Here is a 14,092-nt window from a genome sequence, read left to right on the forward strand (position 1 = left end):
CCAAGTCATGGACTATGGACAACGGACGGCGGGACTCGGATCCAATTAACAGGAGCAACAAGAAAGAATACTAGCAGACTAGGTATGCTAGGTATGCAATCATTTATTTCCGACACGCGATCGTAGCCCGACAATAGTACTGTACCTACATGTATACATAATTACCTACCTGCATATCTATGTAATACGTAGGTAATACTACCTACAAGTACGGGTATCTAGATACATGTATATTCTGTGCAGCTTATGTACCCAATTAACTACATACATACCTAGTAACTATCACACCGGTCGATCCATCATGGATGTTACTATCTCTCTGAACTGAACTGCTCTCTATTAATTGGTCGTATTTTCAAGATAGACTTGTGGGTACTGTCTAACGCGGCACAGAAGTCTTAGAAGTGGGGAAATGTGATTCGCTACAAATTCCCTCTCTTGCAATATGCATGGGTTGAGAGGCGCTTGCCCGAGAGCCATGTATCCAGTACTACATATGTATCTACCTACTGTACCTATGTACATACACAAGCGGAACTGGCTAGTGCTAGGCTACCTGCTGGGCTAACCTAGACCTATAGGTACCCTACGTTAAAATAAATATATATATATATACAAAAAGGGACCCTTCGAAAATAAGCATCTTCCTTTTTCTGGGGTTGGTCTTGGCGACCACGCGAATTGGCGGACTGGCGATCTAGGACGCGATAATAGAGCTGCGTTAGGCTCCATACCCGGTTCCACTGTGCTGGGTAGGGGATGGAACGCAACCAAACTGCAGGATAGAGATATCTTGTCGACGAGGTCTGCGCTGCGGCCGACCAATGTTATATCCCTTCTGTCCAGAGATCCAGCCCGTATTTCACGCAAGTTGACAGGTCGACTACCTAGTGGGTAGGTACTTAAGACTTAATTAAGTCTTACCTAGGTACCCTTCTTCGGACCCTGATCCTAGCCACGAGAGACCTCCGGAAACCAGAGTCTAGGTGGAAGACCTGTATGGTTTCTGAGTCCGCCTATCACATTGGCGCATGTGCACTTGTCTGAGGACATTCCTTCTAATATACAGAGTACCTAGTACCTAGTATATATATGGCCTCTTTGTATCACATCATTTTCAACCTACGATAATCCCAATCTGGATTTCTACCTATCTAGCGTGCTATGTACGCGTACGGAAGACCAAAGGCGGTATACTCAACACATCCATGACGGATCCCTCAACTATTTCCATCGCCGCTCTACTTGGGCAGTCGGGGTAATATACTAGGTAGGTATAAGAGCTACCTGCCTACCTACAAACATACATACATACATAGCCCGTCGCGCCGCGGTTATTCATCCAGTTGGTTGTCCAATTTAGGCAGGTCGCCTATTACCGGGACCCTCATATGCACCCCCAGGGTGTCCCCAGATTATATCTATGTAGTCTCGAAGATCTTAGACGCGAATTCCTTAAGCCGGGTTACCATGCTGTCGTCCGCTAAATACTACGGCTTACGGTCTCACCCTGGTTACGGTCCCGGCTGATAGAAACAATGGTGCATATGGATTCCCTTTGTTCACATCTACGGCGATGTGTATAAGATGGAGTGCCACCCCGATTCGTCTCAGATTTCAATATTACCTTTTTTTTTCTTTTTTTTCTTTTCTTTTTTTTTCAATATTTCATTCCTTCCTTCTTTCCCATCTTCGTCTACGTTGTAGTGCGGTTAATCAAGCATGAGAATCCCATTTTGATATTGTTTCGACCGTACCTCGGGACCATGGGTTTCAGCTTCCGTAAGCGTGGCACCACTGAAGAGATCACTCTCGCGAGCATCTCCTCCTCCAATGAAGTAGTGGAGGTGACCGGTACTGCGGCTCTGAATACATTACAGCAATTCGAAGAACAGCATAAATTCGACCCCAATCTACCGATCCCGGAACTCAATGTCATCGATGCCGCTCTCGCTGCTGGCGATGCAGAAAAGGGTGTTGAGATCGAGACGACCCTCGTTGAGGAGAATAGCCCCTATCCGGAGGTAAGCTCCCCCCTTAGCTCCAGGAGGATCTATACGATATTTAGCTATATCTGAACATACGAAAAGGTGCGCGCCGCTGTAAGAAACTGGGATGTCGACTTGCCGGCCAACACGATTCGCGCCTGGGTCATTGGCTTGATTCTGTGCACGGTTGGGTCGGCCGTCAACATGCTGTTTTCGTTGAAGAACCCTACCATACAGATAACCACATATGTAATCCAGCTGGTTGCGTATCCGGTCGGACTAGGATGGGATTTGATCTTCCCTGACCGTCAGTTCTCTATTTGGGGTGTGAAATTCAACTTCAAGCCAGGCAAGTTCAACTTTAAAGAGCATGTCATTATAGTAGTCATGTCGAATGTGAGCACAAGCTGGACAAAACCCAAATCGAATGACAATTTTTTGACACGTGGTTATAGGCAGCCTACGGGGGTGGCTTCTTGTATGCCACAGACGTCTTGATTGCTCAACAGGTCTTCTGTAGGTTTCCTCCTTGGTCCATGGTTTCACAGTCTCGCTAATGTAGATGGGAAGATAAGCAGCACTTCGGCTGGGGGTTTCAGTTGTTATTTGCCATCACCACTCTTTGTACGGGATAGTATGTAATACCAAAACCTCTTCTTTCCCCCTTTTCCACCTTTCCCCCCCTTTTCCCCCTCTCCCCCTTCTCCCTTAGTTTATCTTTAAAGTCCGAACTTTCCAACCAAGCCCCGAGATGTGATCCCCGCGCCTCAGGACCCTCCCTGGGAGAAGAAGTCGCTGATTCTCGATATAGTGGCCTAGCTGGTTTGGGAAGGCGATTTCTTGTCTGGCCAGCTGCTATGATATGGCCTTCAGATCTCGTAAACGCCTCGCTATTCTACGCGTTACATGACCATTCCCCTCCTGACCCTTCCTGTGCAAACGGCTGGAGAATCAGCCGATATCGATGGTTCTTATACGTACTTGGGGGAGGGTTTATATGGTATTGGTTTCCGGGTTGGATCTTCCAGGGCCTATCTTATTTCACCTTTATCTGCTGGGCCGCCCCTAAGAACGTCGTGGTCAACAAAATCTTTGGAGGTTTACACGGTTATGGTTTGCTACCGACTACTCTGGACTGGACAGTCGTCTCTGGATACGCGCTTTCTCCGCTTATCCCCCCTTTTCATGCTGTAGCCAACACCGTGGCAGGCGTCGTTATCTTCTTCATCGTTCTTTCGATGGGCCTGCACTTTTCGGGGCATTGGTACGCGGATTACTTCGTCGTTCAATCTTCCAGTGCGTTCGACAATACCGGCGCCGTGTATGATGTCTCCAGGATCCTGAACGAAGATCTGGTATTCGACGAGGAGAAATATAAAAGTTATTCCCCCCTGTTTCTCTCTACTCAGTTTGCTATAGCATACGGCTTATCGTTTGCCGCCGTCGCCGCCGTCATTGTCCATGTTGCGTTGTATAACGGAAAACAAATAGTTTCGCAGTTCAAACTTGCTCGCAAACAGTCGGACGACGTGCACATGAAACTGATGCAGAAATATCGAGACGCGGAGGACTGGTGGTATCTCGCCCTCTTCGCTATTATGATTGGCCTCTCGTTTGCCGTGTGTACTGCCTGGCCAACTGGGTTTCCCGCATGGGCTTATGTCGTCTGCATCGCGATTCCGCTTTGCTGGACGATCCCGATCGGAATTGTGCAAGCCATCACAAATATCCAACTTGGGCTGAACGTCCTGACTGAGTTTGTCATCGGTTACATGTTACCTGGTCACCCTCTAGCGATGATGATGTTCAAGAACTATGGCTATATCTGCATGTCGCAGGCTCTCGTAAGTACACGCCTGTGTCATTTTCTGATAACTTCTATCAATAATCGAGTGCCTGACCCTTGATCGCAGTATTTCTCGCAGGACTTGAAGCTTGGCCATTATATGAAGGTGCCTCCTCGTGCCATGTTTTGGTCGCAGCTTGTCGCGTCGGTTTGGTCCGCCGTTGTTCAAATTGCCGTCATGAACTGGGCCCTAGGAACCATCCCCAACATCTGCGCCGATGACCAGGTTGACAACTACACCTGTCCGAACGGCAGGGTTTTTTACACGGCATCAGTCATATGGGGTGCCATCGGTCCTCGCCGTAGTAAGTGGTCTTAATTAACATGGCTGGCTGGCTGACTGACTGGCATTACTAATGGGTGTGTTATCATAGTGTTCAGTGGCGACGCTCTCTACGCCTCCCTCCAGTGGTTCTGGCTCGTTGGTGCCATCGCTCCCATCATCACCTGGTTTGCGGCACGCCGCGCTCCCAAAGCTATGTTTGGATTTTTCCGCTCTATCAATATGCCGCTTGTTTTCGGAGGTTCAAGTATGATACCGCCCGCTACATCCTACACGTATCTCTGCTGGGGAGCGGTCGGCATGCTTTTCAACTACTACATCAAACGAAGGTGGAACGGCTGGTGGCTACAGTATAATTACATCACGTCGGCGGCTCTCGATTGCGGCCTTGCGATTTCAACCATCGTTATTTTCTTCACTCTCTATCTCACATCCGCCCAGCTACCAAAATGGTACGGGAATTATGATGTTTTCGACACGCTTGACCAAACCGGGATGGCGATCAAGAGCTTTGTTGCAGAGGGGGAAACCTTTGGCCCGGCGTCTTGGCCGTGACCGTGATCGTGGCCGTGGTCGGAGTCGTGATCATGACCAAGATCAATACATTTATAGATATGCCTATTGGGTGATTGGCCTGTTAGCAAAATATGAAAGAGCATATTTACGTGACGTGTATTTGGTGCTACCACGATCCGACCTGACCTGCCTAAGACCGATAGCATCATGTATTCAGCATCCCGTCAACACCGACGACACTGCCGTTCATGTACCTGGCCTCGTCACTCATCAGGAACGCCACGACCTAGACCAAGCCAGTATTAGTATTAGCCTGTATACACGATAATAATCAAGACTTACGCCCGCAACGTCGTCCGGGGTGCCCATTCTACCTAGTGCGTTGCCTTGCTCCATCCCCTTTCTCGCTTCAGGCGTCCCTTTGGCGATCCCAGCATTGGTTGGGGTGTCGATATAACCTGGCGCGATAACGTTCACACGAATATTTTTAGGACCTAATTCGAGGGCCATGCATTGACTGAAGCCGATGACGCCAAACTTGGTGGCGCAGTATATCGCCGTCCCCCTGGTAGGCTTCCACCCAGATATGGAGCTGACGTTAACATAGCTACCACCGGGCGTCGTCATATGTGGCATGGTGGCTTTTGTCACATTGTACACCCCCTTCAAGTTCACGCCGACGAGCCTGTCGAAATATTCCTCGCTCGTCTCCGTCAGGGGCATTGATGTTGGGTTAATTCCGGCGCAGTTAAACACATGGTCGATGCGTCCGTATTTAGCCACGACCTCTGCTACGCGCTGCACCACATCGGCTGCGTTAGATACGTCGAGGACAAGCGTCGTGTGGCGTTTTGAGCCGTCGTCGCTGTCGTTGCCGCCACCACAGAGTTCAAGGGTCTCGATGATGCCAGCTTCGTTGATATCCGTGATAGCAAGCACAGCTCCAAGTGTATGAAGTTTTATAGCCGTACCCTGTCTGGACAGAGAGGAATATAGGTAGTTACTAGGTAAGCAAGTGTAAAAGCAATGAAGAAATCCTTATAAATGCAAAGCAAATACTTACCCAATACCGCTTGCTGCACCAGTGAGGAGTATCACTTTACCCGTAAGACTTGAAGTCATCTTCAAACCGTGATCATTGCGGACGATACCTATCTAATCCGGTGCAAAGTACCTAGGCTTAGGTACCTAGGTAGGTATAAATCACACATCTTTTTATTACGCCGTGGCAGACGTAAACCCCCACTTGCGAGCTCCCCGCCACCGGGCTTAGATCTTATCTCTACGCATGCAGGATGCCAAGAGTGGGAGGTGAGAGAGGAGTTGAAGAGTGTTATTGATTGCGTACCTACCTAGATACCTAAATACTAGGCAGGTAGGTACCATTTGTAGCTTGTAACTTTGTAAGACAATAAATCTATGTATAAGCCCTGGAAATATGGATATGGATATGGTAATTACCCTAGACTCCGCCCCGAATATCCGAACCGAGTAACCAGGAGCAAGATAGATGCTAGGGTATATAAGGTAACTTACTATAAAAAATAAAAATGAATAAAAAAAAAAGGAAGAAGACGACGACGATAGGTAATGATGATGATAATGATGAAGGGGGGAATTCTCCCCACCCCGCCCTTTTCCTCCCCAAGTTTTAAAACGCCGTGTTGCTAGAAAATACGAGCCCTTCATTCATAAAATCGTTCGTCCCATTCATGTTCTAGTAATTCCACCGGGGCCGGCCACCACGACACTATAAAACGGGAGTTAGCGGCTATTTGGGAAAGAAGGAAAGGCGAGAATACGAAAACCAATATTACTTACTCAGAGGTCCTTCGATACTTGATACCTGACGACCCGTCGACATCACATTAGAACTGTCGCTGGCGACCTTCTCGTCGATCCATTCATGTTCCATCAGCTCGATTGGTTCGGGCCACCAGGACATCAACGGCCCGGAAATCTCCAATGCATGACTTTCTTCTAATGCAGCTATCCGGACATGATTATTTTGGCTGTCGAGGTCGGATCGCTCTGAAGGCTCAACGACAGTCTTGTAGGACTCCTCCTCCTCCGCTTGCCTCCCAAGGAAGACGGGGAATTCAAAGCCGTCTTCGAATCTTAGTGGACTCCTTCGATAATATATATCCGACGAGGGCGGAAAGTACACACCTTCGTCGAAGTCAGACTCGCAGTCGCTAAGGACTGGGGTTTCGTTGGTTTCTGTTTCGGGTGTCTGGACGCCCGATGGCTGGGACTCCAAAGGCGTGGTATAGCCGTCCCGATAGACATGGTTGATGATGACCTTGTCTTTGTGACCGGCGTGGTGTAAATGGTTCACATAGAGGAGATGGGAGAGGTCGTCTTCGTTGTAGATAGCAACCTCGGCGTTAGGGTTGCTATCTACTCGGACGGAGTTTGGTTCGAATGTCGTGACGTGAGACCGGGTGGCTAACTGTTCCATCTGGAAAATATCTCCTTGCATTTTCCCTCGATTGATAAAAAGGGTTGGTATGATTATGATGGTATTTGAATCTTGATAAAAGAGTGGTACATAGAATGTCCAGCCAGCTTAGAATCTTGGATACAGATAGATCTATTATTATTCTTCTTCTTTTTCTTCTTCTTATTTTTTAATCTTATATACATGAACCCAAGACATGGCACATGCTAGATGAGTCTCAACTCATCATCGTGCTAGAGCCATCCTCGAACTACTAAACCCGAACTATTCTCGTCTCATCCGATCAGGAGCTGATAGTTTCAAGTATTCTGTCCCGCCTAGCGGATGACTCCCTGAGGTTGAATAATCAAAAGGGGAGAAAGAAAAGCGGGTTTATGGTGGTATGTTATTGAATCACTATCCTATCGATGGTCGTATGATTGGCGCTGTAGAAATGTTTACAGGGCGTAAACTAAGGGCTGATGGGTCCCGGTTTATCCCGAATCAAGTCATTTTCTAGTCCGCTTGGCATATTCAAAATCGAAAATTTTTCAACGTTACGGGACGGCCCAGTGCGGTCTCAAGATTGGCGTCGCTCATGAATCTGGTTTACCGATCGGGGTCCGCGATCTCTTATGCCAAAAAGCGGTGATAGCCTTGGAAGCTAATAGCAGCCTGGCAGCCTGGGTCTTAGGAATCGGATATCATGGATGTATGTATAAGAAGAAGAAGTCTCCATAGTGGGGTTCCCTCTCTTTACCCACTGTATTTTACCTGCAGCATGAACTACGGCGTAAAATATTCTAGGTGCATAGGTACCTAGGTAGGTACCTAGGTAGGTATGTACCTAGGTGAATAGGGGTTTAAGGGGAAGGTAGGTACCTATGTAATTCGACAAGTCTCTAATTATTATCTGGAAAGTATCCAACTACATACCTAGTAGACTTTGGTGACTACCTACATGTAGATACGTATGTATGTATGTAGTCTTCTCCTAGTAAATACCTAACGACATTCAAGGTCATATCCTCATTAAATGAAATACATCTATACATATCAGTAGCTCAATCCCTTTCCCGGTTTTCAATCGCTTCCTAGAGCCAACCCGTTAGTCTTGTAGGGCGACCCGATAGCCTAAGTCTCATTTAGGCGACATCTGTTTATACTTACCTTGACATGACGAAGAACCTCCGCCTTCACAGTTTTTAGTTCTCTATTCGCATCCACCCGGACTACACGCATACCCGATTTCTCGAGGGCATCGAGCATCGGCTCACACTCGGCAACAGTCCGTTGGACTCTCAACCGTACCTTGTCCGAGTCCGCATCGTCTGGTCGCCCCGAAGTCTCGGATCGTCCCATTATTCGAGTGATTGAGATCTCAACCGGGCAAAACAGATATAACGTACTGTCCGCTGGCGGCATCTGCGCTAGCCATTCGGCCACATGTTCTTTCTGACGCGGAAATCCGTCGATAAGCCAGGTCATCTGCCCGTGCTGCAGCACCCCCGCCTCGATCGTGTTCCGGAGCAGCTTGACCGCGCCATGGGCGGGAAGCAACGGACTGTCCGTCCCCTCGCGCCGTGGGAAACTACTTATCCAAGACCCAGGAATCCGGTCATGGTAACGGACCAGATCACCGTAGGATAGGTGTGTCATGCCGGGTTCTGACTCCCAGATGGATTGCGAGAGCGTACCCTTGCCCACCCCGGGAGCCCCAAGTATAAAAATGATGAGCGGGCGAGGGAGCTGTCGTGTTGACGCTCTCCTTCCAGATACAAGGCTTAAGAGGGACGAAAATGAGGTATTGCGGAGGGAAGTTCTTAGGAAATGGCCAACGTCCAACATATCCAAAAATTTCATCTTGTGCATACTGAATACCTAGGTAATTATCGAATAGAACCACGATATAACAGAGGTAGATAATAGATCTATGCCTTCGGATATTCTAAACCAGGATTTAACACTCGGTTCAATTATAAGGCCACCTTCTCAGTGTAAAAGCGTTTGTAGATAGGAGGGATAGTCGTTGGCTTCAAGAGATAAGGGCGTTTGCAGTAAGATTGGCGACCAATAATAGCCACAAAATGAGTCCGAGCGAGATAGCTCAATATACTCACATCCAACTGACATATGATCTATAATAATCTATTTTAAAGTAGGTAGATTGAAAAAAATCAACGAATTAGGTACCTAGCAAACAGTGCAGTTCAATTTGACCGGGTTTAGTTGAAGGATTGTCTGCCGAAAGGTACACATGCTAACGAACGTGAGAATTATTTATACTTCTAACAATTGTATGGCCTGGTAACCTAGGTGTCAGTATCATAATGATGATACCAGAACCATACCTAGCGAGGTAGGTAATTATCGAATCAAGGAGAACGCGCTCTTTCAGATCCTGTCTCGGAGTTGACTTCTCGCCGTACCATCCCAGAGAATCTAGATACAACTGTAGAAGATAGATTACACACATCTTACCTACCTAGGTACTTAGGTAGTTAACCGGCACCTAGTCGTATTATTATTCTACAAACTAGGTACTTATAGTATTCTATGTGCAGCTAGACAAGAAATACACGAGAAAATATAACTTAGCTACCTAGCTTCTTTGCAACTCTTGCCCCCCGTCTATTCCAAACCTTCATCACCTATCTTCTCGAATATCGGCCCAAATCTACCATACCGGAGACTCCCAACTTGCCTTGGTAAGGCCCAGAAGCCGGCAAAAGAACCTGCACCCTTGGGAATTGGACAAGGACTAACACTGAACACGCTTGATTGGCGAGGGGAGGGTGGGTTGAGTGTATAGATCGTCCGCTGGACAGTGCGGTTCTTGACGAGATCGGGATCCTGTTTCGAGAAATCCATTCTTCGGCCAGATGTCGTTAAGAACTATGTAATGGTTATTTTTGGTAGGCTGAATTAGGGGGGTCTGACTTGCAGTCATGGAGATAATATTATGTTCTCGGTTGCCTCCTACTTCCATCTGTACTAGTTTCTCGCCAGAAGAGAGGGTCACCGAAGTTCCATCTGTCCCCCGAACACCAAGGGCTATGCGCCTCCCATCTTCGTAAATGAAGGTCAGACCAGATATTTCTCTAGCTATTTCCTTGAAGCTTATTTCGATAGTCGTGACGAGATTTGGTCGACTGTCTTCCCGAGCCTCCTGCATGAATACCTTTTGCGTAACCGCCCACGGGGGACAGGAATAATCGTTCGAATATACAAGCGACCGTGTCTTGCCGTCGTTTGTTGTTGGTGAATAGAAGACCCGTACATGATCCCACTAAGATATGAGATGTTAGAAACTGCGAAAAGTGGCCCACAGATCTGACCAGATGAGTTGACAATCCCCGAGAAATCTTGGTAGGTAGGTTGAATATATGGGTTCTGATCATGAATATGAGTTTATATGAGGAATTGGTTCGAAAATACTGACTTCGTGATTATATACCCAGAAAATCCCGCTCTTTATTGCTGGATTAGCGAAAAAGTGGTCGTTTGATAGCTAGGTGGATTATCTAGATGGTTAATTGAAACTCACCAGTTTTTCGAACGGGTTTTCCCGGTACTGCAGACATATCTTTCCACCTCTGTGAGAGTCTAGGAATTCCATGGTATTACCAAGGACAGTTCCCAATCTAAGTCTCTTGATAGGTCCATACTTCACTCGCCTATGTCGGTTCGTGTAATCGTGCCAAGTTACCACCTCTGTTATCCTATCCCCTATTGGCAGATCCAAGCTACCGAGCTCTTTCATCCATTGCCCTAATATTACTGGTGCGTTAGAGTCGTGATATTCAAGCCAGAGACCCGAGATATGGCCTTGTATGTTGCTATGGCTTTCGTCATTTACCGAAACACGAACTTTGCTAAGATTTGAAATGTCGGCAGCGGTGAAAGCAAGACCACGAGGATAAGCCAATATGTCTTCGGCTGATTTCTGGATATCGACGGTGAAAGGAAGGTGATGGGGAACACCTGACGGCTCAAATACAGGCTCACGTAATTTTGTGTTTATAACCTGGGAATGAGCGGAAAAGTTTCTGAAGTGTCCGAGAGGCGACTTTGGTCGATATATCAGCTATATTACTTCATGGTAATCCAAAATTCTATTGATCTTCTTACCTGGATCTTCACATGGAAAGTTGTGAAGTGCATCCCTGGTGTAGGTCGTAGGACTTGAACTGCCTCCCTATCTTTGGAGGGACCAAAAGAATCTTTCCCATATAGGCGAAATTGCTGCATCCTATCGAAGTTGGTCGAAATCTAGATTAAACATGATATGAATCATCATTCTCAAAAGGTAGTAGGTAGTTATACGCTATCCAGATATCGAGGAAGTAGATAAATAGTAGGTAGGGAAAGGGGCCGTACCGTGATTGCTTGGATAGTATCCGCCTCGGGACATCGAGAAATGATGATTTCAGTCATCAGTTCTCCTCGAGATCCATCGACGAGGAAACACTGCCGAATTGACGGCGTGCTGGCCATGTCATCGAGGCTGTTTCTGAATGATTTGCGGCCATAAAGGCGCTCGCTTCCGTCACCGTAAATAAAACATATTCCTAGAAATACTGAAGGATAACCTCCCATTAAGGCATCAATTCTAACTAGCGACTGTAGTAGTTGTCCACCGGGGCCACCGAAGTCCATGTTGAGGCATAGGTTGAAGTGCTGCGTAGACGAGGACTCGGGGAAACACCACGTTGGAGGAGTTATGGGCATGTTCGGATTCCACACCTCCAGTGGCCCTGTATTATGAGATCCCGGGTCCGCGTACTTCTTAATAGGATTAGACAGAGTTCGTACCTCCTGTCCCATGAGCGAAATGGATATTACTTTGCATGCCTGCTTCAACTATTAGACATTACATTCAACCAAAGCTAGGCAATCGCCTCCTTAACTTACGTCGAATCCAAGGTAGAAGCCAGTGCACCGTGTATCCTCCTCTCCTGGAATTAGTTTAGCAACCCCACTCCCCGGATCTGTGAGTTCCATGTCCCCTATTGCGACGGTACACGAGTCTTGCAGGCCTCGGATATAAAAGCGCAAACCTCTTAGACCCTTCGTGGCCATTGCGACGTCAACTCGTCCTATAAACTGGTTGGGTCCTATAAAGACGTCATACTCTTTGCGCGAATTGACAAATCCAACCCTAGGTAATTCATCAACACGGCCTAGGCTGTCAGTCGTGCGAAGCCGGAAACCGCTGACATATGTTTGACCGTTTGAGTAGATAGTCGAAACCCGCAACGTCTTGGACACGATATCTCGAGGCCGCGACCAAATAAAATCCCGCCACTCGAAGAGTCGGCAGCTCAAGCTTAATGGAATTTTCGCAAGAGGAAGACGAGTATTTTCGGATTCGAAGGATGCCTCTGCAAATACCATGCCCTGGGGCAGTGATCTCGTCGTATCCGATGGGGGGCCATTGTATGTGTTGTCTATCTGCCATACGTTTTCCAATCGTGCGTATAATGCATCGGATATATTTTGAAATGTATGCCATATGCGACGTCGATTTTTGAGGCCGTAGAACATTTCAGATCTTATAGCGGATTTCTGTATACATTAATTAGTACAGTATAGCTATATCTATGAAATTCCCTGGTCACGAGGATGCTGATGGGCATAGTGAAAGAGAGAGAGAGAGAGAGAGAGAGAGAGAGAGAGAGAGAGAGAGAGAGAGAGAGAGAGAGAGAGAGAGAGAGAGAGAGAGAGAATATAGTGAAAGCACGATCGATTCAAGGAAGACTTTAGGTCCCAAGACGAGATCATCTCATACATACGGCTTTGAGATACAGCATACGCCAATCTGTAGGTTCTGCAGGTCTCAGGTTAGAGAGGCCAGCGAAGACGAACCCCATCTCGAACTCAGGGCCAAATCGGCTAGACCAGAATTTTTGGTCAAGTAATGCCGGGGAAGAGAGATCTGCTACATATCTTGATATGAGCCGTAACTTGCAAACGTCACTACTCGGCAAATAGGCAAGGACAAGCATGATGAGCTCCCTAGGGAGTAAGCATAATCCATCTGATCCCTTATAGTTCCCGCGATATATGCTCAGATGAGCGGAGTTAACGTATAAGGATAACGACTCGTCCTCAAGACTGTCCTCGTCCGGTTCAAACTTCTCACCCACGTCGCCGGTAATGAAGAAATAATCGGATTCTTTCACACGTGTAAAATAATCATGGTATAACTCCCCGGTTCGCAAATGGAAATCGGAGGCATGGCCATAGTCGTGGCCAGGGATGAGGGCCTCGTTCCCAGCATTCACTGGGGTGTTATATAGTAAGGCGAACAGGTGCTGTGCCAACACATCCGAGGAAAACTGGCGATCTGGATCTATACGATCTCTGAGAAGCTCCCAGCAAGCATTGTGGACGGCGTAACACCAATACCCTGCTGTTCCTTGTCGAAAATAGCTGATCTGGTGCCCCGTAAAATAGTCATCCAGTTGTTGCTGCGGATCACGATCACGATAGTGGCATTCATACCCGACAGGAGCAATGATGCATTCATCCGACTCTAGCCAGCCAACACCTGTTACAAATGGAAATTCGAGACCGTCGGTAGTCCGTACTGGAAGGGAGGTTTAGGGAAGAGCTTAGCATAATGAGATCCATAGAGTTGAGAAAGCGACATACCGGCTCGGACTTCTTGTAACCAATTGGCTGGATACTGAGGATTGGCTAGGCCGTCATCGGGGTTTATCCAAACGTCAATCAAGACATCGCAGAGAGGACAAAATCTATTAGGCATAGTTAACGGAGAGGCTGAAATACTCGATACTCTTCTCTGGAGGAAACGTCGTTTGCCGCGGATTGTGCCCAGCCATAAATAATACCCCTTATCCGGGTTCTGCGATTCCCGTCCGACCGTACCTATTTATCACTGGTAACCTGGTAACTGCTTATAACTGCGTATAATTTGTATTAAAATGTCCAATTGTTTTTGGAATCCATGATGTGCATTATCGATATAGTTCGTCCGCCTTCTTGAACCAATA

At 47.2% G+C, this 14,092-nt stretch overlaps 5 protein-coding genes across 5 annotated transcripts; 1 reads left to right on the forward strand and 4 right to left on the reverse strand.

Annotated features, from left to right (window-relative positions):
- The first annotated feature begins 1,648 nt into the window (after positions 1-1,648).
- Positions 1,649-4,788, forward strand: GGS22DRAFT_124465 (small oligopeptide transporter). The gene is made up of 7 exons (XM_047958303.1): positions 1,649-2,024; positions 2,091-2,384; positions 2,444-2,504; positions 2,559-2,622; positions 2,800-3,832; positions 3,902-4,139; positions 4,209-4,788. The coding sequence occupies exons 1-7, from the start codon at positions 1,767-1,769 to the stop codon at positions 4,670-4,672; spliced, it is 2,412 nt and encodes an 803-aa protein (XP_047819950.1). The 5' UTR covers positions 1,649-1,766; the 3' UTR covers positions 4,673-4,788.
- GGS22DRAFT_124493 (3-oxoacyl-reductase) lies at positions 4,756-5,929 on the reverse strand. Its single transcript, XM_047958304.1, has 3 exons — positions 5,697-5,929; positions 4,976-5,609; positions 4,756-4,919 (listed from the first exon to the last, which is right to left on the reverse strand). Exons 1-3 carry the CDS (start codon positions 5,753-5,755, stop codon positions 4,839-4,841), a joined length of 774 nt encoding a protein of 257 aa, XP_047819951.1. The 5' UTR covers positions 5,756-5,929; the 3' UTR covers positions 4,756-4,838.
- Positions 5,930-6,318: 389 nt separating this feature from the next.
- GGS22DRAFT_187352 (uncharacterized protein) lies at positions 6,319-7,115 on the reverse strand (the record flags this gene model as incomplete). The annotated part of the gene is made up of 2 exons (XM_047964577.1): positions 6,319-6,383; positions 6,455-7,115. The coding sequence occupies 2 exons, from the start codon at positions 7,113-7,115 to the stop codon at positions 6,319-6,321; spliced, it is 726 nt and encodes a 241-aa protein (XP_047819952.1).
- An 897-nt stretch (positions 7,116-8,012) lies between these two features.
- On the reverse strand, positions 8,013-9,129 carry GGS22DRAFT_159972 (P-loop containing nucleoside triphosphate hydrolase protein). Its single transcript, XM_047960858.1, has one exon. It carries the CDS (start codon positions 8,943-8,945, stop codon positions 8,208-8,210), a length of 738 nt encoding a protein of 245 aa, XP_047819953.1. The 5' UTR covers positions 8,946-9,129; the 3' UTR covers positions 8,013-8,207.
- A 575-nt stretch (positions 9,130-9,704) lies between these two features.
- GGS22DRAFT_187354 (uncharacterized protein) lies at positions 9,705-13,845 on the reverse strand (the record flags this gene model as incomplete). Its single annotated transcript, XM_047964578.1, has 8 exons — positions 9,705-9,968; positions 10,057-10,362; positions 10,621-11,142; positions 11,205-11,345; positions 11,454-11,927; positions 11,988-12,641; positions 12,869-13,665; positions 13,731-13,845. The coding sequence occupies 8 exons, from the start codon at positions 13,843-13,845 to the stop codon at positions 9,705-9,707; spliced, it is 3,273 nt and encodes a 1,090-aa protein (XP_047819954.1).
- Between the last annotated feature and the right edge of the window lie 247 nt (positions 13,846-14,092).

The sequence above is a fragment of the Annulohypoxylon maeteangense genome, assembly GCF_022496945.1.
Source record: "Annulohypoxylon maeteangense strain CBS 123835 unplaced genomic scaffold GGS22scaffold_6, whole genome shotgun sequence".
Lineage (NCBI taxonomy): Eukaryota > Fungi > Ascomycota > Sordariomycetes > Xylariales > Hypoxylaceae > Annulohypoxylon > Annulohypoxylon maeteangense.

What these genes read in the sequence shown, in the direction of transcription:
- GGS22DRAFT_124465 (XM_047958303.1), top strand. Translation starts at nt 1,767, where the DNA reads ATGGGTTTCAGCTTCCGTAAGCGTGGCACCACTGAAGAGATCACTCTC. An exon ending in AGAATAGCCCCTATCCGGAG is followed by an intron (nt 2,025 to 2,090) that starts GTAAGCTCCCCC and finishes ACATACGAAAAG; the next exon opens with GTGCGCGCCGCTGTAAGAAA. An exon ending in TCTGCATGTCGCAGGCTCTC is followed by an intron (nt 3,833 to 3,901) that starts GTAAGTACACGC and finishes CCTTGATCGCAG; the next exon opens with TATTTCTCGCAGGACTTGAA.
- GGS22DRAFT_124493 (XM_047958304.1), bottom strand. Translation starts at nt 5,755, where the DNA reads ATGACTTCAAGTCTTACGGGTAAAGTGATACTCCTCACTGGTGCAGCA. An exon ending in GGTGCAGCAAGCGGTATTGG is followed by an intron (nt 5,610 to 5,696) that starts GTAAGTATTTGC and finishes CTCTCTGTCCAG; the next exon opens with ACAGGGTACGGCTATAAAAC. An exon ending in CCCCGGACGACGTTGCGGGC is followed by an intron (nt 4,920 to 4,975) that starts GTAAGTCTTGAT and finishes GGCTTGGTCTAG; the next exon opens with GTCGTGGCGTTCCTGATGAG.
- GGS22DRAFT_159972 (XM_047960858.1), bottom strand. Translation starts at nt 8,945, where the DNA reads ATGCACAAGATGAAATTTTTGGATATGTTGGACGTTGGCCATTTCCTA.